Here is a 26,042-nt window from a genome sequence, read left to right as displayed (position 1 = left end):
GGTCAGCCACTCCCTACACTTGTGATTTGAGATCTCTGAGCCTCAGTTCATTCATCTGTGAAATGGGGCTGCTTTGCCCTCTCTTAAGTAGTGAAGTACACAGACCAGATGAGCCCCCTCCACAGCCTGCACTGATCCAGGCTCCCCCACTACCAGTGGAAAAATCTGGGAGGTCAGACACATGACCTTGCAGAGAATGCATGAGTGCCTTTCTACACGCAGCCCTGGCCAGGGACTGTTTCTCTTTCAGCTGGGTGAATGGTGGAAGCTCATGGAAAACAGCAGACAAAGCAGCCCTGGGGCTAGAGAAGCTTCCAGAGAGGCCCACGACCGGGCCACAGGGACACTGGGGCTGAAAATCAAAAGCCACTAAGCTCTACAAACCCACTAGGCAGAGCAGAGGCAGAAGGGGAGATGAGCACAAGGCAGGTGGTAGTGGACATGCCCACCGGGGCCAGCTCCAGCATGCCCCTCCAGAGGCATAGGGCATCCTTCGGGGGAACATGGTCATCATCCTCCCTGGATAGCCCCCCAGCCTCCAGGACCAATGCCATGGGTGGTCTCATCCGAGCACCCAGAGTCTATGTAGGGATGGCGCCCAGTGGGTACACAAGTGGCCTGGGCACTCGAGTGACACGCCGGGCCCTGGGCATCAGCAGTGTTTTTCTGCAGGGCCTGCGAAGCTCAGGTCTGGCCACGGCACCAGCTCCAGGTCTGGAGAGGAACCTCAGTACCGTTGAAGACCTGGGGGGTTGCCTGGTGGAATACATGGCCAAGGTTCATGCCTTGGAGAGCGTCAGCCAGGAGCTGGAGACACAACTGCGGATGCACCTGGAGAGCAAGGCCACACGCTCAGAAAGCTGGGGAGCCCTCAGGGCCTCTTGGGCCAGCAGCTGCCATCAGGTGAGTGCCTGGCCATGCCCAAGGGCTTTGCATAGGCCCAGGAGAGGATGCTGACAGCTGTACTAGGAGTCATTATCAGAGAGCAAGAATGCTGAGGCAGGGGCAGGAGAGTGGATGGTCTGAGACCAGAGAAACTGACCATAACTTTGATCCTTTCTTGCTAAAAAATACTAATGACAATGAAAACAATAACAACAGCTACTTTTACTGAGGTAGACTAGTGGTCAGGCCCACAATAATCCCTGTACATGCGCTGTCTCCTATGTTCAAAGCAACACTATGCACAGACTCATTCACTGATTGCATTTTCTTAGTGGAGAAAACAGAGGCATAAAGGGATTATGTAATTTGCCCAAGAGCATGCAGCCTGTAGGGAAGCTGAGCATTGAGCCTGAATTGTTTCAGTTCCAAAGCTTGCATTTGCCCCATTACCCTGGGCTGGCTCCGTAACATTTGTGCTAAGAAGTTTTTTATAGCCATCGTCAATAAAACACCATCGAATGGTTGTGACATCAAAAACAAGGATAAATGGAAGTGTGTTCCTATATCCATCTACTGCAGTACTGTCCCATAGAAATATGAGCCACATTGGTAGTTGACAAGTTTCTATTACCCACAGTAAAAAAGGTAAAAAGAAACAGGTGAAGTTCATATTTGTGTATTTTATTTAACTCAGTATATTTTAAATGTGGTTTCAACAGATGATCAATATTTTAAAATATTAGTAAGACTGTTTACACTGAAATAGAACTTTCTGCAGTGATTGAAATGTCCTATTTCCACACCATCCTGTCTGGTAACCAATAGCCGCATATGACTATTAAGCATGTGAAACATGGCTAATAAGACTGAGGAATTGAATTTTTATCTTTATTTATTTTATTTTATTTTATTTCATTAGCCACATAGGGCCAGTGCCGTCTTATTGGACAGGGTAGGACACAGAGGTTGCATCTTTCTCCCTTGCTTGGTCAGGATGTGTTCTCCAGGGTGATTTCTGCAGAGCGCTGAGCTCATCTGTCATGTCTGGCCTGCAGCTTCCCCCACTGAGACTCCAGCCAGCATCGCACAGCCAGCAACCCACCCTGCTGGTGGCTGACTTCTCTCCCTTCCCTCCCCCACCTCCATGTGACAAATGCCAGCCTTGGATCCCTCTGAGCTATACCAGCCTCCAACTCCACCAGGAACTGCCAGCTTGGACCCCTTGGACCCCCTAGGGCCCAGCATGCATTCCCCAAGCAGAGGTCACAAACTTCCATTTGTGTATGGCCAGCTGATGCAGGACAGGCACGCTCAGAGGCTCCCCATTCCCCCTCCTGCCTCCCATTTCATCCTGGAATGCTTCTCTTCATCGTAAGTCAGTGCCCGGCCGTCAGCTCAGGACATGTGATGTACAACACTGTCCTCTTGGCTCTCCTCTGGAGCCGTTGCTCTGCTTCCATCCATCTGGGCTGGGAGGGAGAGCCGTTTTTAGAGCAGCTTGGGACTTAAAGCTGTCAAATCGAAGACAGCCATCCCTCCTGGATTTTCCCCAGCAGTGCTGGTTCCAAATATTTATGTCCCATAAACCAGCAGACCATCCCTAGATATTCTAACTTTTCAGCATCTGCAGGACAATTTCTTGCATTCAAATGCCACATAGACTTTTCACAAGAAGCCAGGCACCCCAACTTCTAAGTCAAAAAGTATCGGCACAAAACTTAGTTCATATTCAACAGATATTGACATGGTCGGGCTTCAGCTAGCTAGCTCCAGGGGATTGGGCAACTTGCCCAACTTCTCTAACCCTCAGTATCCTTATCTGTAAAATTAGTATAATGCCACAGCTACTCTAGCAAATCCATAGATATCTGAGTTGCATGGTTCCTGCCTGCGGATAGACTAAAGATTCAAAAACTGCACCATGACAACAGCACAGCCCCCTGCTGCCAGAGCCAAGGCTGGACACAGAGACATGCAGGCCTTCCACTGATGGTCACAATCCCAGACAAGGGTCATTTTCCTCTTCACTGACCATAAATGAGATCCTTCATATGAACCCGAAGTTCTCTTTTTCTTCTTTTGTTTAAAAACATGGACCTGAAGATACAGTTAGACCCATAAAACGGAGTTATTTCTGTATCACACAGCCTCACCTTCCAGCCATATTAAGCTCTGTTCCACCAAAAAGAACCAAAGAAAATTGTACATATTTGAGAAATGCACATTAATTTTCCTTTGCTATAGTTAACAAAGCTGACCTACACTGTCCACCCCTCCTGACTTTAACATAAAGCTTTAAGGTGGCTTTGCTGATGCCTGTTCTCCTTCCTGGAGAACCTTCCTGGAGATGCCTGTTCTCCTTCGCCACCCAGTCAGCAGTGTGATCTTTTGGACATGTGGGATCTGATTATATGATGTCCCTGCCCAGCACCTTTCTGGGATCCTCATCGCTGGCAGGACACAACCCATGACTCCAGGCTCAGTCTACAGGCCACTTCTAAGTAGTGAAGCCACCTCTAAGTCCTAGGCCCACCATCTATCTGGGAGCCCCTGCACACGTCCTCAGCCTGCTCCTCTGCAACGCTTCCCCTGTTCCTTCTGTGATCTCATGACAGCCTGGACACACATCCCTGGTGGTAGTTACCATGCTGTCTTCTGGTCACGTGTCTGTCCAGGCCTTCCCACTCTAGGCCCACTTAGGAAGGACCAGGTCTCCCAAACAGAAGAGTACATAGAGCATAAACTGGAAATTCATCTGGGAGTTGGGTAAACTTACATTTGAATCTTGGATTTGCCACTTACTAGCTGGGTGACTTTAGGTCAGTTCTGTCAACTTTTCTTCTCATTTGCCATGTGGAGATCATGTTATCTACTGAGCAGAACTGTTAAGGGGGTTAACGGAATATAGTGTACCCAGTAAAATGAGTGGCTAACAGCTCAGAAAGACTTTCTTCATTCATGGCATTGCAGATACCTTAAGCCAGGTACACGACTGATACTCAAAATGAACAGGGTCCTGCTTCAAATCCTGGTTCTGCCACTTACTTGGACCAGCCAGTCCTCTGCTCTATGACTCCCTTTCCCCATCTATATAATGGGTAGATGAGCACCTCCCAGAGTCATTGTGAGCATGAAATGAAATAAGATGCGAAAAGGAACATTAGAGAAAGGTGCCTGGGTGGCTCAGTCAGTTAAGCATCTGCCTTGATTTCAGCTCAAGTCATGATCTCAGGGTCATGAAATCAAGCTCCGAGTTGGACATCATGCAGGGTGTGGAACCTATTTAAGATTCTCCCTCTCCTTCTCCCTTTACCCCCACCCCTGCTGTCATGTGCTCACTCTCTCTCTCTGGTGGGAGGGCAGATTAGGAACTGTGAAGTACTGTGCACATGCAGCAGGGTATCCTGAGTCAGAGTTTCAGTCCTCTAGGCACCAGCTCTTGCCACCAAGGGACTTGCCTCTGAAGGCCACAGCCCCCCTTCAGGGCCTTGGCTGGATCCTTTCTTCCTCTCTCCACTCCTAACCCAATTGCCACAAGATGACAGCTCCCTCCTAAGTCCCATATGCCCCCAAACAGCAACCCCAACTCCTGGCTACTCAGAAACAAAGACTTTCCCGCTGGGGCATGGGGTCCCCACTGGCTTCCAGGGTGCTTTGTCATGGAGCCCTGGGCCCACCAACCAGCCAGTCCCCATAGAACTCCAGGAGGGGCCCACCTCCACCAGGGCCTCTAACCTAGACCTAGAGAAAAGACCACCAGCAATTCATTTATTTCAGAAAGTGCTGCCTTTCCCTCTCCAGGGCTTCAGAGGCAGCTGTGCCATGCTAAGAGTTTCTGGGCTCCAGAAATCCAAAGCTCTAAGCTGCCCAATACCACGACCCCAGGAACCCCAAGCCCCTCTTCACCTCTATCCACCTACACCCACCTCCAGCAAGGGCTTGGTCACAGACCCAGGGAGGGTCAGGTTTGCTTCTTGGAGTGGGGCATGGATGTGGGCTGGCAACACCACAGTGTACTTGTCAGGCGACTATAAGGGAAGGACAAACCTTTTGTCCACCCTTGATCCAGCTACCTCCAGAGTGGCACTAGGGTTCAATGCGCTGGGGATTATCTGTCCTCCATGAGTTGGAGTGGCCAGTCTGTGGGAAAGGGTGATGCCTGGTTTCTCTCCTCCTTTCTCCCCAGCTCACCAGGACAAGGCACATAAATGCCATCGCAGGCAGGAAGGGTCACCCAGCCATTGGTGGGTCACATAGTGTCCCAAATGGCAAGGCAGTATCCCTGGGAGGCCTAGGAGAGTTTGCATTTGTCCCCTTGAGTATCTGTGTCTGAGGATGTGCAAGATTAAATAGCAAAAATTACCATGACAAATCAAGAGAAAAACCATAAAGCTTCATATTTTATCACATTTATTTAGTTAGTTAGTTAATTTTACCACCTTTCAAAGCACTTTCCCCCTGCCTTTTGAACAAGGAGCCCCATATTTTCCTTTTGCACTGGGACCCACAAATCATGTAGCCAATCCTGGCCAGGGGTAGTCTATATGAATTTCCTTTTCACTTCCAAACCTCTCACTCCCCAATTCTCAGTTGTGTTAGAAACTCTCAGACACTTCTGCTAAGCAGTAAAAACAGACAGGAAAATTCCCAGGTGATAGCCATGGAGACCAAGGAGGGCACAGCCCCTGCCCATTGCTTGGGCAGAAAGTGGTTCTTTCCCTCTCCTGCTTTGCTGAATGCTCCTGACCTTTCTTGCCAAGTGAATGATGCTCACAGTAAACTCCATCGACAACGTCAGACCCTTTCATCTTCAAATAGACCAAACACAAGCTTGGAATTAGGCAGCCTTCCTGCCTTGGAGCTGCAGATAAAAGGAGAGTGGGACAGAGAAGGTGCAGTCAGGGATGTGGAGTCTCAAAGCACAACGAGTAAGCCAAGGCCTTGGCCAGAGAGATGCTGCCTGGGAGGAAAGGGGAATGTGGAGGTTCAGTTCCACTGCAATTATTGGTCTCCATGGGAGAAAACAGCAACTTACAACTTCAGACAGAGAGATTGTTAGCTGGAGGAAAGGGAAATCAAAATTATTAAAAGGCAGGAGAATTAGAATTTAAAATGGACCTGATTTGAATATCTTGCCTGCTGTTCACAGTTCCTCTTTCTGTCCCTTCCAGAGAGAGAGCCCAGACACTGGGGACTGGGGATCAGCCTATTTGGGGAAACTGCTGGAAACTCAGGCAATCCAGGTGAGGGCCAGCTCTCTCCCCACAGAACCTGTAGTCCTAGCAAGTTTAAAGGAAGAATGAGAGAAGAAAGAAAGAAAGAAGAAAGAAAGAAAGAAAGAAAGAAAGAAAGAAAGAAAGAACTAACTGCTCACTCCCTACCCTGAAGCCTCATCCCCCACAGGCCCTGAATAAGAAGAAGGCAACAGGATCATTGTTCATGATTCACAATCTGGTGTGCCTGAAAGGGGTAGAGAGAAAGAACCATGAGCTATTGGAGTATCTGCAACAGCCTGAATACATTTACCCAAGATAAACCACCCCATCTATTTCTTAATACTGTACATGCACTTTGTTTGGTCAGAGCAGGTCAATAAGGTAGTCACTTTGTTAGCCACTAACAGGGACACTAAAGTATTATTAGAAATGTGACTATACAGAGAAAAAAGTGTATTCAGGAGAATTCTTCTCAGGCAGGGTGACATATGAGATTGGAGGGAACCTTTTGATAGAGCAGGGGAAGGGAAGGAGGCATGAGGCTGCTTCTAAGGGTATTGGTGGAGTAATACATGTGGTAACCAAATTGCTTTCTGAGAAGGGTGTGTCTGATTTCCTGGGTAGAGGGAAGAGGGTCTTGCTCTGCTAAGTAGAGTATTTCTGTGCAGAAGCCAAGTAGAGTATATCTGCCACAGAAGACAGGGGAGAGAATAAGTGCTGTCACTGGGGCCACACTTCAGTCTCCTAAGATCTCTTAAAATGTGATATATATATGTATACACACACACACACACATATACACACATTTATATAAATATAAATGGCTACCGTCTCCTTTATGATAGCAAAAAATAAAATACTTCTGAGTAAACTTAACAAGAAATGTCCAAAATGTATATGAAAAATAATAAAATTCTCCTGAAAAGACAAATGTAAAGAAATACCATGTGCTTGAATATAAACTCAAGAAAAATATTAGTTGTCCCTAATTTACAAAAGTAATGCAATCCTAATTTTTAAAATATCATAGTTTTTTTTTTAAGCTAGGTGGGTTTATTATAAATTTTCATTTGTAGAAACAAAAAGGCAAGAATAGCTGAAAAGAATAACTGAACAAAGAGAGCAAGGAGGGAAGGGGCAGCTATCCCAGACATTGCAACATACTAGAGAGACTCACTTGGAAAGCATTTCTTGTTGGCACATAAAAGACGGGAAGACCAAGGGAACAAAATACAAAATTCAAAATAAACCCTGCTCCATATAGAAATTTAGTATTGATAAATGCAGCATTTGAAACCAATGGAGGAAATGGAGGACTTTTAATAAAGGGTATTCAGACAACTAGATAGTCATAAGGAAAATAAAACTGGATCCCTCCTTCACTGTACCCTAAATTAATTCCAAATGTATCCTAGATTTAAGTGTAAAAAAGAAAACCATACAAGTAGAATGCGTGACTGAATTCCTTTATAACCTGGGTGCAAAAGAAGTTTTCCTTGAGGGCGCCTGGGTGGCTCAGTGGGTTAAGCCGCTGCCTTCAGCTCGGGTCATGATCTCAGGGTCCTGGGATCGAGTCCCGCATCGGGCTCTCTGCTCAGCAGGGAGCCTGCTTCCCTTCCTCTCTCTCTGCCTGCCTCTCTGCCTACTTGTGATCTCTGTCTGTCAAATAAATAAATAAAATCTTTAAAAAAAAAAAAGTTTTCCTTGATATAATTCAAAATCTAAAGGCAATGAAGGAAATATCAGTAAATTTGATTATCAAAAATTTTTAAATTTTGCGTCACAAAATTGCACAATAAGCAAAACTAGAAGATAAATGACAAACTAGACAGAAGTATTTGCAACTCTTGAATACAAATGGTTAATTAATGTCCCTACTCTATAAACAACATTTAGAATTTGCAGTCTTAAAATAATAGCCAAAAACATGCTTACTGTTAAGTAGACTGGAGATATAAATGGGGAATTGACATAAAAATATGTGAAAATGGCTCTTACCTACAAAAAAGGTGTTCAATTTCACTCATCATAAGAGAAATATGAACAAAACAAAACAAAAACCTACCTGAGGTACCATTTTCACTTATCAGACTGGCAAAACTCCTGAAGTATATCAATCTGTTTTGTTGGAAAAGTGCTCGGGAAACAACCAATTCCATAGTGCTGATGGGGGAAAAAATGTTACAGTGTCTATGGAGAAGAACTTGGCAATATCTAGATTAAACTATATATGCATGTAATTTAATCCAGCAATCCCACTTCTAGGAATCTCTCCTGATGACACACTGGCAAAGCACGAACAAGAAGTATGCACAAGGCTGTTTATTTCAATCATATCTATAATGGCAAAAGACCAGAAACAACCCAAATACCTAGCAACAGGGGACTAGCTGAATAAGCAATGCTACATTCACAAAAGTAAAGAGGGAGGGCTCTATAAGTATTATGGAGGGATGATCTCCTGGATGTATTGTTGAACTAAAAAGTGAGGTGGAGAGTGTGTATTTCATTCTATCATTTATCTGAGAGAGAAGAAGATATACGAATATATACATACATATTCACTTGTAACTGGAAAAACCAACCACAAGTGATTTTAAATGATCACTTATAGGAAAAGGAGAGAGTAGGATAGAGGGGAAAGGAATAGACACTAGAATTCTTTCAGTTTATCTTATTATGTGGAGATGACTTCGGAACCATGGGATTATTTTACAGAATTATAGAATTGACTTTTAAACCACAGTAATTTGTACATCTCTAGTGGGATGCAAAAGAGTGCTGGAAAAACAATCTTAAGTCATTTTCAGTAATCATATTGTTGGTGGCATTGTTTGTATTATTCTAACACTGGTGTGTGCATGTGTGTGTCCTGTGGGATAAAGCCAAAGAGTAATTATATTCATGTCATTGAAAATCAAGAATTTTAGTATTGGTAAAAGGAGATACATTTGTAAAGCAGATTAAGTTTAGCGATAATTCTCTACTCCTGAATTTGAATTTGAATTATCAGTGTCAAATCATGGTGTAAGTGATACTAAAATAAATATATACCCACTTCCTCGCTCCAGCCAGTGAAAAGAACTAGAAACAATTGCCAACCCAGTAGCAATGAGCATTTTTAGCCTCAGATTTTGGTCACTAACTACCGTCTTTCATTATAAGAACCAAGGCTGCTTAGTTAGAGAAATGGCTGAATCCAGGTTTAGGAGCAGGAAGCGTACATCTCAGTGTACATTGTACAGTGTACAGTGTACAGTGTACATTCCTGCTCCTTTAGGAGCAGGAATCTGAAACATCTCATACCAAAACCAAGGAAGCTATAAAGAATTACTAGAGTCAGGGACGCCTGGGTGGCTCAGTTAGTTAAGCAGCTGCCTTCGGCTCAGGTCATGATCCCGGCGTCCTGGGATCGAGTCCCGCATCGGGCTCCTTGCTCATCAGGGAGCCTGCTTCTCCCTCTGCCTCTGCCTGCCATTCTGTCTGCCTGTGCTTGCTTTCTCTCCCTCTCTCTCTGACAAATAAATAAATAAAATCTTAAAAAAAAAAAAAAGAATTACTAGAGTCATGTCAAAAGACTTAGGAGCCAATTTGAATAAGCTCCCACTAATCAAAGGTGGCTACATATCAATAAGAATATTAACTGCTTTAAAAAAAAGAATATTAACTGCTATGGATTGAAACACATCAAATATGTTTAAATCAGTGAGTTCAGTGTAATTAAAAAAAAATCCCACTTATTAGTTGCCTTGGAGTCTGCTGGGGAACCAACTCATTATTTTGAAAATGGTAAATAATAAGAAGGAATTGGGAATTTTTCCCACCTTTCCTATAAGAACTGAGGATTCATCATCATTTTTAAAAAAAAGAACTCAGGAGAGGAATTCTCCTTTTATAGAAATATCACACCAAGAAAAAATAATGTGACTATTTTATTTATATTTATAGCTAATATTAATCATTAAAGTAGAATTCAAATATCACCACTTGCAACCACAGTAAAATAATGGATCTAGGCAATAACAATCATCAAATGGCTACTAATATCACAAAAAGAGAGATCAGCAGACATGTACCTCCTGGTGGAGTACACAGCATCACCTATGTCATAGTCTTGCCAGAAAAGAAAAAAGAAAAAGAAAACTGAATGTGATTGAACCTCAAAATAAAACTACTAATTTACAGAAAATACAGAGGTCAGATGAACATGTGAAATGATGCCAGCGAAATGGAATCCGCAAGACCCAGACTCTGAGGAAACTATAAAACTAAACACCCAATTGTTTCAACAAGCGAACATTGCAAGGGACAATTAGGGATATGAGGAGGAGGCCTATAAATTAAAAGAGATTAAACGGACAAATCAACCCACTGAAATGGAAATTATTTGAACCACTATTCAAGCAAACTGTAAAAAATAGACAACTGAGGAAAGATAAAGTGGGTATTTGAAGAATTGTTATTAATGTTTAGATATTATTTTTAGATTTTTGTAAGTTTTTTTTTTTAAAGATTTGTATTTTTCTCACTGAAAGATTTATTTATTTATTTATTTATTTATTTGAGAAGGAGACAGAGAGAGAGAGAGTGCACAAGCAGGGGGAAGGGCAGATGGAGAAGCAGACTCCCCGCTGAACAGGGAGCCAGCCCAACACAGGCTTGATTCCAGGACCCTGGGATCATGACCTAAGCTGAAATCAAGACTCTGACACCTAACAAACTGAGCCACCCAGGTGCCCCAGAAGTTATTTTTTAAAGCATCTTTATAATTTAACATACATACTGAAATATCTGAAGAAGAAATAATAATACCTGGGATTTGTTCAAAATAATCCAAGGCAGAGTGGAAATGTGAGGGGATATAGGTGAAACAAAACAGGCCAAGCATTGGTAATCAGTGGAGCTGGGTGATGTGATGGGTATTGGATGAAATAGTGTATGTAAATTGCTACATACATAATCAATGCCCAATTAAGTTTGTGGAATTGAATAGATGAGAAGCTACCGACATTAAGGGAGTAGTAACACAAATAACTGTGCTTACATATATGTAATTGTGAGTTTTTCACCTCACCCATGCTACAGGAGTTTAGAGAAGAGGCAGGGTATTGGCTGGGCCTCAGTGAGGGTACCCCAGGAGATTGAGTCTAAAAGTGAGACCCAAAGAACCTGCCAGAAGATGGCCCTTCAGACCAGGGACCAGCATGGACAAAGGTTGGGAGTCAGGATCCAGTGTGACCATCTGCAGCACATTCTATGAATGGGGCAGATTTCACAACCGTCAAAAAGAAATTTTGCACTGAACACTTGTTAAAATCAGCAAGACATATCTTATTCAGACTACTGCAGTAGGGGAGAGACACTTCAGTATGGACTGAGCTCAACTCCAGTGAAACAAGAGACAAAAGAAAAGTTTTTTAGATGCTGGGTGTGCTGAAGGAAAAGTACTGAAGGAGGTTAAGGGAGGGGGTGGTGTATGTGATTAGCCATCTGTGTTTGCTAATTGTTGCTTATCCAGAGGAGAAACACACTTCACATAGCTTTATGACAGGAGCAAATTAGAGGAAGACGCCCACCAAAGTCAGCATCCGACCCTCCCACAGGAGCTGGGAGATAGGGAGTCATCTCGCTCAAAGTGTGCATTTCACAGAGATTGTTGCCAGGTCCTTGAGGAAAAAGATTCTGGATTGTAGGAGACTTACATCTCCAAGGAGCAGATAAAGGATTTACAATTCCATTTCCTAAAATAACTCTCAAGGAAAAGGGAGGTCAGGGGCCTCCTGTCAGGTGTTAGCTGGAATAGAACAGTAAATTCTTTCGGCAGCATTGACCTTCCTCAAGGAGCATATTAAGGAGGCTAGGTTCATGCTAGGGAACTGATCTGGGGCCAACAGAAGCCATGCCAGAGTATGTGGGGCTAGATGGCATCATTTATGGCATCATTTATGCCCAGAGTTTCCATTCTCACCACTAAGCACCAAGCACCACCACCCCCTCCCGGTCTCTCTCTCTCCCCCTCACCTCTCTATTCCAAGACCCACTGTGGAAAGGCCATGCCACGGTACACAAAAGGCGGCCCAAAAATATTTGGGCAGCCAAGGCTGAATACAGAACCAGGCTCAAGGTTTTCCGTAGGAACCCTGAAGTTACAGGCAGGGAGCTCCCTTAAAATCCCACACCACACTGAAATACAAGCAACAACCTCAACGTCCAACACAGCTAAATAACACAGCAGAATCCTCTGCAGCTGTAAAAAAAGAAAGCAAGAAAGAAAGAAAGAAAAGAAATGAAACTTGTTATATACTGAGGTGGGACTAACACCAGTATATATATTTTTGAGGAAAAAGGCACACAGCAAACCCCCATGTATGCTCTGCTACTATTTGGGTCTCTGTTATGTGAGGGAGCAGACTGTCTGGAAATATCTATAAGGTGTGGTAGCGAGGTATGAGGACTGGAGACAAGAGTAGGAGCAGGTGTACTTTGGGCTATGTATACTTTTTGCAGTGTTGGGATGTTTTCCCTACATTTTAAAAAATGAAATAATAAATCAAACTTCTGCCAGCGACCTGGGGTGGGAGTGGGGGTGTTCCAACCAGGTCTAGGGCAGGTGAAGCCCTCACAGCCTCACAGAAGCTACTGGCATGTCCCCGGGGGAGAGGAGAAGATTCATCTCCACACCCTTCTCTCAAAGCAAAAATCCAGCAAATGGAATAAGCATGTATAGGAGCAATAGGAAAGACCACGTAGTGGGCTACACTCTCCAGAAGAACTAAATTAAAATTTAATCCAGGCAGCTGGCACAAATGCTGAGGACAAGCATGGTGGCTCTTTACAGGGAATTATCGAAAGAATGGGTGAACCAAGCAGAATGTTACGCAGGATCCCCAGGGTTTCTCCAGAAGGTTTGTGCAGATCCATTGAAGACGAGGACTCAATTTAGGGAAATAAAACCTAGTTTATCATCATCTGGCTGGGGAAATGCACATAAAGACTCATTTATCTGGTTGTAAACGAGCTAATAGAGCTGACGGCCACAAATGCATTATTCAGCAGAAATGAGAAGTTATTTCAGCTGTTATCAGTAGGTAATGAAAAGCCGAGCCCAGGGAGTAGAAAACTCCATCACAAAACCAACTCACCACCGGAAAACAACTTGTAATTTTTATTTATATTTTTCAAGAGCTAATGAATAACCACCTAAATAAACACCACAGTATGGACAGAGAAATGAAGTTAGAAAGACACTCGGGGCAAAGTTGTACAAGAGAACCAGGCCTGAATTCTGAGTGCCCACACCTGCCTGCCCCCCGCCAGCACCGTGCCCTGCCCTGCACGCCACCCCTCCTCCATGCACCCCTTCACAGCCCCTCCTCCTGGCTCTGCTTCCCGGAGCCCTTCCAAGCATCATCCCCAGCCTGCAGTTGGGCCACACCTTCTTCCCCTTCCTTCCCACTATGCAGGTAAGGGTCCCTTCCTCAGGCCTACTCCCAGCCAACTCTGAGGAGGAAGCTGATCTCATACCTGGGTTTATTATTAGTTACTTGCCAAGGAAACCTGGACCTGACTCTTAACTTAGAACCTCGGTGTATCTGCATAACGAAGGTGAAAACTCTCTCTAGCAGTGTTGAGAGGAATAAATGAGACAGGGAGGTGAAGCCCCGGGGCATCTTGGGAGTTTACTGGCTCAGTCTCTAGAAAAAATAAATTGCTTCTGGTGTTATTTCAGACCACCTGCAGGCGACTGAGAGTGAGCCCAGGGACCCCTGGTGTGGAATCTACCCCCAAGGCCAGCCCTGCCATGCACTAACCCCAAGTTCCTGGGGTTTTGGCCTACGTCCCAGCCACCCCCTAGAGCAGGCACAGATACTCTGGGGATTCTGTAGGTTCCTCACCAGTGTCTCCTAACAAAACCGTGTACTGTGACAAGACTCATGAACATGACATGGTCCATACTCTCACTATGGAGTGCAGGCCTTGGGCATGAAGCTCATTTTGTGTGACACAAGGGTCAGCCAGAACTTTCACTTACCGTGTCCTTGATTCTCTCCACAACGTCTGTGTCACCCAGGACGATGGGACTGTGTCTGCTGAAAATGTCTGCAAAAACTGTCAGAACTGCGCAGCACAGGCAGGCCAGCTCCAACAACAACGGGCGTTAGTCCCTCAGGGTCTGGAGGCCGGCAGTCTGAGATGGAAGAGACAGCAGGGTTGTGGGCTTTTTCTGAGGCCTCTCTTCTTGGTTTGTCAATAGCCAGCCTCTCCCTGGGTCTTCACAGGGTCGTCCCTCTGTACATCTGGGCCCAAATTCCCTCTTCTCAGAACCGGTAGAACTGGATTAGTGCCTCCCCCACCCAGAGCATCATTTGAATGTATTCGCCTCTTGAATGTATTCACCTCCATGTACAACTGGGTTTTGAGGTCCCGGGAGTTGGGACACCAACATATGAATCTAAGGGGGACACAATTCAGCCCATAATCCTCATGTTATAGACAAAGAAACTGAGGTCTACAGAGATTAAGTTCCCCTTTGAATTAGTGTCCCCTCCAGGAACCACTCAATGTTACTGCCACCCCCAAAATATTATGAAAAGCCTCCTGTTGTCCTCATTTATAAGACCAGGGTCAGTCCTGCCTCACACCCCAGGCCATTTGAATGCCCACTGTTCGATAAGACAGAGTCATAGTCAACAAGGGCTATTCTCTGTGAGGAGTTTAAACACCAAGATGTGCCTCCTTTTTCTCCTCTTCTCTCTTTTAATTTGTAAAAATGTGTCAGAAGCCGTGATTGATCCTTAGCCAAGCACACTGGAACTGGAACTAACTGCTGCAGCTAGGATGCATGAGGCTGGGCGGCTTCCAGCTTGTCAGGCAGCTTGGGATGAGGACTTGAAAGTTTAATAGCTTTGCTGCCAGGAAATGGCACAGCACCCACCCACCCCACCCAGCCCCAGGGATTTCTACTTTTCTTTTCCAGTGATTTCAACGCTCAGAAAAAAACATGCTGAGCAGTCGGCCCTTGAAGAAGAATGTCTATATCTGAGCAGAGTTCAGGAACTCCCCGAGGTGCACTACTCCAGCATGGGTGGGAGGAGGCCTCCTCTCCAAATTCATGCCAGCATCAGTCAGTGCTTTCCACAGACTTCTGGGCTGTGTCCCTGTCCCCTGCGGGGCAATCCTCTCCCCCACCCAGTTCCAAGTACTACTTGGAGAGCTGAGGGTTCAACAAGATTCACACCCAGTGGGAGGGGCCCCCAGTGCCAATCCCCAGGGTTCCTGGTCTGGGGGGTGAGACACGCACCTGCTAAAGCCAGACAGACCACTGAGAACACACCTCTGGGTGGACAAAGTCAAGTTTATTAGCTTGCTGCAGGAGGGGAGAACCTGGGACCTCTCAGGAAGAGGGAGTTGGAAGGTCTGGGCTTGTGCTGGGTGATTTGGGGGAAAGGCTCAGAACAAGGATTTGCTCTGCTTCTGAGGCTGCCAGATACTGGGGCAGGATGATGAGTGGGTATCTTTCAGATTTTATCCAGGAGATGGGAGGGATGAAGTAGGCACAGAATGGGCATTACAAAGCAGCAGTAAACCTCATCACCCATGCTGGCTGAAAGCCGGATGTTGAGTTCCGTGGCTGTAGAGCATCCTGTCCTCTCTCTCCCCCTATGATTACAGCCAGGCTTGTCTCTATCTCTTTTCACCACTGTCACAGAGTGACCCCTGTCTGGTTATCACTGGTACTATATGCGTGTTCAGAGCAGGTGAGAGTACCAGGGCTCGCTGTTAGCCGCCAGAGCCATGGTTTTACCTCCTCCACCCAAACTGGGCTTCCTAAGCCCCCTCATCCTCGCCTTGAGGAGGGCTGATAGAGACAGAACAGGAGCGCGAGGGCTCTCCACCCCGTACAGCTACAAATAGGTTTCCTGACTGTAATATGACTTAGGGCCCACTTTGTGCCTCTGGGACCCACAGTCCCACCTGCCTCACCCTTCTGTCCCACAGGAGTCTTATCTCCACAGTCATGTGCACAAGCAGTGAATGAGGTAGAACAGAGTGACGGGTAAGTGCAGGGCCATGCCCCAGACAGAGCCGAGCCCAGGCCCAGCTTTGCCCTTACCAGAAGTCAGACCTTGGCCCAGGTACTAACCCCCAAAGTGAGTTTCCTTATCTCTAAGTTGAGAGAGAATGATCCCTATCTCACAGGATATTGTAAGGACTCTGGAAGATAGTAGAGGTAAGTAGAATGCAAGCTTCAGGAAGGCAGGAATGAGCATCTCTCACTCCCCAGTCTTTCTCTGGCACCCAGGACAGTGCCTGGCACACAACAGATACACAAGAAATATTGGCTACATCAACAAATAGTTGGACCCGGCAAAGTAATCAGTTAATAAAAGGTAGCTGTATTAGTTTGCTGGGGCTACCAGAACGAAGCACCACAAACCGGGTGGATGAAACAGCAGAAATGTATTCTCTTCTGTTCTGGAAGCTGGAAGTTGGAAATGTAGGAATCAGCAGGGTTGGATCCTCCTGTGAGGGAGGTTCTGTTGTGAACATCTCTCCTACCTTCCAGTGGTGGCCGGTGTCCTTGGCATTCCCTGGCTTGTAGATGCATCACTCCTATCTCTGCCTTCACTTTCCCTTTGTGTCTGTGTCCAGATTTGCCTCTTATATGTCACACTGGCCTGGGGCCCATCCTCATGGGCTCCTCTTGACTTGGTGACATCTGCAAAGATCTTACTTCCAAATAAAGTCACATTCACAGGCACTGGGGATTAGGACTTCAACCTGTCTTTGGAGTGGTACCCAATTCAACCCATAAGAGTAGCTATTGGGATCCTTTTCATGTTATAGTCCCTATTTCCAACATTTTATCCTATTTCCTCAAATGTCATTTTAAACAGTTCCAGAATGACCAATATTTCTGTGCCTGCTTCATGTCACCCTCACTTCCTTGGCATTTGGCATCAGATCCCAGACCCTGTTGAACCACATGGAGCTTGAGATTCAGAAAAGAAAGCCATGGTACAGACAGACTGAGAGAGTACTATCCATATAGTAGAAATAGAGTAAACGTCACTAAGTTGCTATGTGATCTTGGACAAGTTACCGCACCTCTCTGAACCTCAGCTTCCTCAACTGTTAAATGAAGAGATTGGGTCAAACTGCCGTCTCCCTGCAGACACAGGGAACAGGCCAGATTCCCTTCCCACTCTGGTGAGCACATGGTCATGTTACCCCTCCTTCAAGGACAGGAAGACACCAAGTACATCCTCCCCCTGTATCTGTCTTCTCTTCTGACTGCTAGCTAGCTCAGTGCCCTGCAGCAACCCCTTTTGCTCTGAGGCTCCTCCTCTGAAAAATGAGAGGGTGGAATGCTCGAGTCTCCCAAGCCTCCAGCCATACACCTGTCTGTCACGGCTCATCATTAGCTCTGAGCAGTGCAAAGCCTAAAGAGAAACAGCAGCCCACCGTGGAGCCCCGTTCCCTCAGCCTTTGTGGCTCAGCTGACGGGCTGGCTGGGGCCAAGTACAGGCAGTACATGCTGGCCACCTACTTCATTTCCAAGGGTCAGGTAGTGTCCTATGCAGCACCGCTGGTGAACCAACAGTTTTATTAGCCTCCCCTCCCCGCAGGGCTCTCCAGCTGGTGGGGGAGCTCCTGGAGATGAGAGAGTCCCACATTGCTGCCTCTGACTGAGTTCTCTTGGCAAATAGCGTCACCTTCTAGCTGCCCTGAGCGCTAGCTTGCCTATCTAGTAACCCATGTTGCAAAATGTCATTTGTGTTAAGTTTTAGATGCCTATCACCATCCCTTTGCTGCCAACACCACCCTGATCTGAAAGACCGGCCATGCAGTTCATGCTGCCCTGCAGTCTCTCTGTTTATGTCAGAATTTCCGTGATGGCTCCCAATTTCCTGAGGATTATAAATCAACCATAAAATTTCACTTTGCCCTGAGACTTCGCATATATTAGCCAGCAAATTTGTTCTTACTCTGCCCTGCTTCCTTTTATGATAGAGAAACCCACCCCCGCCTTTTCTCTGTTAGTTGCATTTTCTGCGGCTTTGAGTTTCAGGTCAGAGCCTGCGTTTGGAGTCAGGGGTCCTGAGTAACCCCGCCCAAGTCTCAGCTCACCAAATGCTTCTCCCAAGTCCCTTATCTCTCCCACCTGCTGCTTCCTTATCTTCAAAAAGTGGAAGATAATGATACCTGCCACCACGGCCCCGACCCTTTTGAAATTTAAGGAGAATAACGTGAGTGGAAAAAGGCTTTGTCAGTGTCGGATAAGGCTGCAGATCCTCAGTCTGTGGGTGTAATTAGTGTCACATGTAAGTGCAGAATCTTTAGTGATGTTGGCATGCAATGGCCCAGCCTCCCTCCTCCCCAGCAGTCCTGACAGTGTAATATTTGTCACAGTAGCTGCTGTGGGGCTGGCACAGAACTCAGTTTTATTATGTTCATTCATCAGGCATTGAAAGTGGGTCTGCTGTGTACCGGGAACTATGAGAACTCAAATAGAACACGTCAAAATTCTCAGACTCCAGGACCTGAAGGTCTAAGGGGGATGATGAGTCAGTCATTAAATCCACACATTGTTGGGTGCCTGCTATGTGCCAAGCACAATGCCAGGCATCTGATGGACGTCAACTGTACATTGAACAGGAAGCAGTTATAAAAGCAGCTTTGGTTTGGGGGCACCTGGGTGGCTCAGTCAGTTAAGTATCTGACTCTTGGTTTCAGCTCAGATCATGATCTCAGGGTCCTGAGGTCGAGCCCTAAGTCGGGCTTCCTGCTCAGTAGGGGGTCTGCTTGTTTCCCCTTCTGCCCCCCTCCCTCTCTCTCTCTCTGAAATAAATTTAAAATCTTAAAAAATAAAATAAAAACAAGAAATGGCTTTGGTTCAAGAGGAACCTCTTCCAAGGTCCCTTTTGATCTTTTCATCAAGAGGTAAATACTGTCTCCTACCCCTGGTGATAACATGGAAGGTCTCGTGACTTTTCTGATCACTTTTCAGTAACTAAAAGCTCCATGCTCATTTTAAGTCCCAAAACACAGTCTGAAGCCAGTAAATAGGCAGTCTAGTCAGTATATTATTCAACACGTCAAACCTCACCCTCATCCCCCCGCCCCGCAGGTTAGGCCCAGCGTCCAGCTCTTTCTTGCCGTTTTCCTACCCTCGTTTCCCACTGCTCTTTCAACCTGACCGAAGTGCAAGCAGGGGAAAGGAGAGGGAAAGATGACTGGAGAGTGTTTCCTTGAGACATGCTGTTGTGAGGTGGCTTTGCAGCGTCTGGGTCTGGCTAAAATTTACACAGAATTCTTCTCTTGTGGACCCTTTTCTGGGTTCTTGTAAGACTTCCCTACTGGACCCACTGCAAGGAGAAGCACCCCCGCTTCAGGTGCTGTCCCACCTCCAGCCAACCCTCATCCTTGCTGGCTGCCTGCCCTCTTGAGCAAGACCTCTCTCAAATGAGCTCAGGCTTCCATGCCCATCACAGGCTCCACCTCTATACCTGGGATGGGTGCCCCTTCGGAGCCGGTCGAGGAGGGCAGGGACCTCCCAGTGCAGTTACCATTGTGTTGTGACACATACATTTCTCCTAATCATCTTGCAGTCCTGGACAACAACTTTTCTTATCCCCAGTCTACTGACAGGGAGACTTGCAGAGCATCACAATCCCCAAGGAACAAAGACAGGGTCTGAAGCCCTGCCTCTCCAGTCACAGCCCGTGGTCTCCCCGTGAGTCCTTGCTCCTGGATTCTCAAGGGCAAAGGACCTGCCCCGAGGCCTGAGGTAAGCCTCCACACCTCTCTGGGCCTCAGATCTTCATCTTCCACGATCTCCAAGAGCACTTTTCATTCTAAGACTGTGAGATGAAATTGCTGAGTTGAGGTTTCCTGGAAGCAGATGGCAGAGAAATCTGCATAGGACTCACTCCCCCAGCCTATGGCTTAGCTCTTCATATCTTGCTCCAATACCCTATGTCTCCTAAGAACGTGCACCTTAAACAAGTATGGGGAAGAGAGAAACACCGTTTAAATAGTGCTGGCATTCTGCTCCCCCCATGTTAATCTTCAGTGGAGATGAACACAGCTGACATTTACTGAGCACCTACTATGTGCCAGAATTTGTTCTGAGGTTCTTGCACATCTTAATTCACTCAAACTCACAACAACCCTATGAGGCCACTGCTTCTCTGACTCCTTTTTTGAAGACGAGGAAACTGAGGTACAGAGCAGTTAAATAACTATTTCCAAGGTCACACAGCTAGGCAGTGATAGAGACAAAACTTTCAACTTGGGCAGTCTAGTTCCAGAGCCTGTGTGCCCTGTTCCACCTGAGACAGACCAAAGTTTGAGGCAGCCCTACCCCAGAGGTCTTCTGGGATGCAGGGCAGGAGGGAGAGAAGCCCACTTGTCCCAACAGATTACCAAGAAGCAGAACCCAAGTGCAGTTTGTGCAAGGGAAAAGCGGGGTGCCTGGGGGGCATACAAACATGTTTTTATGTTTGTATGTATGTTTTTTATGTTACATATTTTAACCTCCAGCAGCCACCCCTGAAATAGGAAAGAAGAGCTCCTAATTTAGGTTAAGCCTCAACAAGTCCCTAGTGAGAAGGCAAATTCCTCTAACTCTGGCCAGTGCCCAGGAAACAAATCTTGTCCAAAGGAAATCAGGAATAACCATTTCTGAGGGGCTCCCTTGGGGTAAATACAAAGTGCCACTGGGAAAGCTCCAGCGACTGTGACCGTGACCCCACGGCGAACCCACACCTGTGCAGACACCTGCGCACTGTTCTTAGTTCCTACGTCCTCACACCTCCTGTCCCGCCCTGCCTACCCCGGACCTTAGTCCACTCCATCGCCATCCCTGCAGCCCAAAGAGGCCTTTTCTGCTTCATCTACCCATCTCTGACTTGCCTTCTCCAGCCAGTCTTTCTCTCTGCACGTTAGGGACCTACCGCATAACATTTGCTGCGCTAGATTTCTTCTCCTGGTTGTTTTATGTTACCTCATTTTTTTCTTGATTATGAACTATTTCAAACATAAAAACGGGTGCTCAACATCCGGAATTGTCAATCTTAATGTTATTTGCTACAGAACTTTTATATTTAAACATGAAATCAAAGATTTAATGGAAACCTCATTTGTGCTCTGTCCTGATTCCGTTCCCGTCCCCAGAGGCGATGACTGCTCTAACTTCAGCGTTTATCATTCCTGCCAATGTTGTTCCAGTTTTACTACATATGTATATAAACCCTTTGTGGGATTGTTTTGCATGATTTTAAACTTTATATTAAGTTGGATCATACTGTGTGTTAGGGCTCTCCAGAGAAACGGAACCCATAGGATGTTTATATAGAGAGAAAGAGATTTATTTTAAGGAATTGGCTCACAGGATAATGGAGGCTGGATGTTCCAGATTAAGGGGAGCCGTTTGGAGACCCAGGAAAGAACTAATGTCCCCGTTCAAGTCCAAAGACAGACAAAGTCTTGATGACAGATTTCCTTCCCCCTCGTGGGGTATTGGGCAGGGTGGGGGAGCACTCAGTCTTTGTTCTATTAAGGCTTTCAACTGGTTGAATGAGGCCACCCCACATTACAGAGTACAATCCACTCTACCCAGAGTACACTGATTTATTTTTTTTTAAGATTTTATTTATTTGTCAGAGAGAGAGAGAGAACACAAGCAGGCAGAGTAGCAGGCAGAGTCAGAGAGAGAAGCAGGCTCCCACTGAGCAAGGAGCCCGATGTGGGACTTAATCCCAGGACCCTGGGATCAAGCCAGCCTGAAGGCAGCAGCTTAACTGACTGAGCCACCCAGGCATCCCCGAGTCCACTGATTTAAATATTAATCTCATCCAAAAACACTCTCACGGAAACATCTAGAATAATGTTTGACCATATCTGACCACTATAGCCAAACTGACACATAAAATTCACTACCACATAGTATTTCCCTCTGCAACTTGCTTTCTTCACTTCTCATTTTGTTTTTGAGATTTATCATGGTGACCAAGATAACATTCCATTGTATATACACCATAGGTTATGAATTTTTTTCCATAGGTTACAATTTTTTTTGTTAATGGATGTGGGTTGCTTCCACTTGTCTCTGTCACAAACAGGAGAGGGCATAAACCTCATGCACACGTGGGAGAGTTTCCCCAGGTCAGAGTTGGGCATCCTACTGTAAGCAGACCAGATTCAACCAGGTACCACCTGATCTTATTGATAAAGTTTTGACTGGAATGTAGTCACATCCATTCACATGCTAATTGCGACTGTTTTTATCCTACAAGGACAGTGTTGCTTAGTTGCAACAAAAACTGCGGGCCCACAAAGACTACAATATCTCCTCTCTGGCCCTTCATAGAAAAAGTGACTGACCTTGCTCTTGACAAGTACTTAGGAACAGAATGGGCTGGGTCTGTCAGCAGCTCTTACATGGCATTGCCAAATTGCTCCCCAAAGTGGCTACCTGATTTATCCTCCTGGAACAGTGTGTGAGACCTCCCTTCCTCCACACCCTCTTTTCCCAAAGGTTTGCTGGTCTATTGCTTGTGAATCAGTGTCTCATCATTATTTCATATGTTTGGCTCTTTAAACATATATCGCTTATTCACTTAACAAACACCGATTAAGGGATTACTGTGTGGCTAGTACTACCAAGCTATAGCAGCCCCATTCCACAAGAGAAGAAATGGAGCCCCCTTATGTCAAACACATGCTTCAAGCACGGTGGTAAGGCTATCGGGCTGCGCGGGGGATTGTGTAAAAGTGCCCTGAAGAGGGCAGCACTGCGAGAACGAATCAGGCAGTTGACCGTATTCTGCAGGCCTGAGGATGCTCAGTTGGGACATAAAACAATTTGGCTCTCTGCCCACAGCTTCTGCGAGTCAGGGGCACCTGTGTCATAATTCCTAGCAGAAAGGACCTATATTTCACACAGGCGTCAGTAAAGTAGGTTAGTAATTAAGCTGGTTTTGTGTCCTCACTTTGACCTGAGACAATAAAACACCTGTGATTATTAGAGAGCGCGTGAGTGCCTGAAAGAGAAGCTCCATGACTGACACAGCAAGAAATAGAGATTTCTTATTTAAAGTCACCAAGATGGCCAATAAATACAGGAAAAGGGCAGTGGAGTGTGAGTGAGCTAAATCTTCATTTGTCGGCTGGGAAGTCAATAAATGATATCTGCGGCTGATAACTCAAGCAATCAAAAATTTGTAGAAATATGGGGCAAGCTCTGGACAAACAAAAAGCAGAAGATGCAGGGACTGGGGCTGTGGGACAAGCAGATGTGGGGTCAGGAACGATTTTCGGCCCCAGCCTTTCTTTTCATTCTTGTTTCATTTTGTGATCAAATGTATGCATTACTCTGATACCTTTTAAATTTAAAATGCAGAAGTTCAAAATAGAGCATGACTCCTGAAATATTTATAGAGGAAGTGGTATGTATGTAATCATCTCAGACAGGTAGGGGGGGCAGGAATAGAAGTTTTTAAATTTAGCCATGAGATTTCAGTTATGGAAGTGGGGAGAAAGGGAGCCATCGTTCTAGGGTCTCTCTACCTTTATATGTAGCTTTACCTCATTGAAATGTCCCATAATAAAAAGTGGGATTTTTGTTAAAAAGAAAAGAAAAGAAAAAGAGTGTGGGTTGCAGAGTCTGGCAGACACGGATGAAATTCAGTTGAGCACTATGGGCAAGTCACTTGAACTCTCTGGATCTCGGCTTCTCATGTGTGGACTGAGCTTGCACCCACTCTGTATGGCCACTGGTGTTGGGCACAGGGGTTAAATGACGACCTGCCTGTGAAGGGCTGATCGTGGCATAAAGTGTAGGAAGTGTGGTAAAAGTGTTTGGGTTTGATTTGTTTGGTTACTTCTATGTGGGGTTTTATGAAGTTTGGCTTTAGATTTTGAGTTCTTCTCAGGCAAGCTCCACTTAGTTCCACACATCTGATTATGTCCTGCCTTACCTGTTTGTGTTCATTTGCATTCCTCAGCTAGCCCACTTCACCTACTGAGTTCACAAACATCTAGTGTCTGCATGCCAGGCACTGAGCTGGGTGCTGAGAAGGCAAGGAGAGGAGGCTGCCCCGGTCCCAGGGGACACAGTGGTGTCAATGGTGGGGAAAGAGAGAAAGTCCAGAATAAAATACAGCATGACAACTTGCAGTGATAGACATATGCCCACAGTGGATCTGGGGCGTACATGGGATGCCCAGTGCAGCCTGAGCTGGGTTTTGAAGGATGACTAAGAGTTTACTAGGCAAAGAAGGAAAGCAGGGCAGCCAGGTGGCCTGGTTAGGCCATGACATACAGAAGCAGAAGCATGACTTATGGTTCTGAAAGCTGGAAAGGCCTGAATCTGTTCAGAAAAATAGTTCAGTTTGCAGCAGGAGAGTGAAGAAGAGATAAAACCCGAATCGTGTGGGTTTGTTCAAGAGCACAATGTTGAATAAATGTGAGCTCAGATTTGCATCTTACTAAGTCACTACAGTAAAAATGGGAATGGGAGGTTGGAATGCATTTGCTCTAAATATAGAAAAGAAAGAACAGGAGAGATTGATCAGGTGGCTGCCCAAACAGAGCCTCCAAGGTCACTATATCTTGATGTGCCTAGCGCTCAAAACTCAGATTTTGTTAAGAAGTCTGTAGAAGATTAGACCTTGGAGGGCTGGCTCATGGCAAAGAAACCTTTGTGATACATACACCCAGGAGGAGATAGGAATATACAGTGGTGGCTACTCTTTAGTGCCCAGCAGTGGTGCTGCTGTCCCAATCAGGCCCTCCTGTTTCCCAGGGAGCTGGAGGCAGGATGCTAGGTAAGCTCAGAACTAGTGCTGGGATGGGTAGAGAGGTTTTGGGGGAAGGTGAGGCCTAAGAAGGTTTGTCCTCATCAAGACAGAGGGCAACCCATAGGGAGCAGGGTGTTCCCGATCACCCCCAAATGGTTCCTAACACCACCCACCCACTCTGGCCCCTCACTCCATGCTCATCTGACCTCTTTGACAAAGACATTCTTCAGACAGCACACAGTTCAATGATGGGGTCATTTATCTGCAGTACAGACACAGAAATGTCCACCGTCCTGGCCTCCTGAAGAAAGACCCAACCTTAGCTCTCAGGTGCCCCTGATCCTCCCTGGATCCTTAATGTCTGTGACTGCATTCAGGAGTCAACTATGCTCGAGATGGTTCAACCTCTCCATCCGGGCTTTAGGTCATGCTCCCTAACTCCACCCGCACTTGCGATCTGAACTCAGTGTGCTTAGGCTTTGTACTCTCCAACTCTGGGTAGCAACGATCAGGCAAAACCATCAAAGAGACGACTGGGACTCGGCCCAAGGCTGAGCAGTGCGGCAGGGATGAACTGGGGCACGTCGGTGCAGAAGCTCGATGGCACTCTGACCTGGGAAGGGGGCAGAGGGAGATGCTAGAGGCGATCTCAGGTTGGAACCAGGTAGGAACCTGGGTGTTCCTGAGAGTGGAAACCACGTCTTTCCTGCTTTGGTTCTCCATGGAGAGGCGGCACTAATCCTGGGCTCATTAATTCAACTGATACCTATGTCCCAGGTCACCTAAGGAGAAAAGAACAAGTCCCATGACCCAACCTGAGCAACTCTAGCATATGGAGGTCACATGAGGGAGAAAGACCAAGTGAGGGAGACCGAGAAAGCTTGGCTATGAAGTAGAAGGAAGAGCAGGAGGGAGCTGCATCATGGAGGCCAAGAGAGGAAAATCCATCTTCTGTGATGAGTGTGCCTCGCGGGTCAAGAGGAGTGCAGAGGGGCATCTGTCCAGTTTGGTAACATGGTGATCTCCGCCATCATGGTGAAGATGCAGTTTCAGTGGGGCGCTAAGGAGAGATAATGACTTCTTGTTCATTTATTACTAAAACGAGTTATGCTGAGCATTCATCCTAAACTTGAAA

The 26,042-nt window shown here is 46.1% G+C and overlaps 1 protein-coding gene across 1 annotated transcript in view; it reads left to right on the top strand.

Annotated features, from left to right (window-relative positions):
- The first annotated feature begins 414 nt into the window (after window positions 1-414).
- BFSP2 (beaded filament structural protein 2) overlaps window positions 415-26,042 on the top strand; it is a 65,202-nt gene continuing 39,574 nt past the window's right edge. The window contains exon 1 of the mRNA XM_047736784.1: window positions 415-903. Coding sequence (XP_047592740.1) covers window positions 415-903 — 489 coding nt within the window. The remainder of the gene's footprint in view (window positions 904-26,042) is intronic.

This window comes from Lutra lutra, chromosome 1 (assembly GCF_902655055.1).
Source record: "Lutra lutra chromosome 1, mLutLut1.2, whole genome shotgun sequence".
NCBI lineage: Eukaryota > Metazoa > Chordata > Mammalia > Carnivora > Mustelidae > Lutra > Lutra lutra.
Note: the sequence above shows the minus strand (reverse complement) of the source record. Positions and strands in the feature narration are given on the sequence as shown.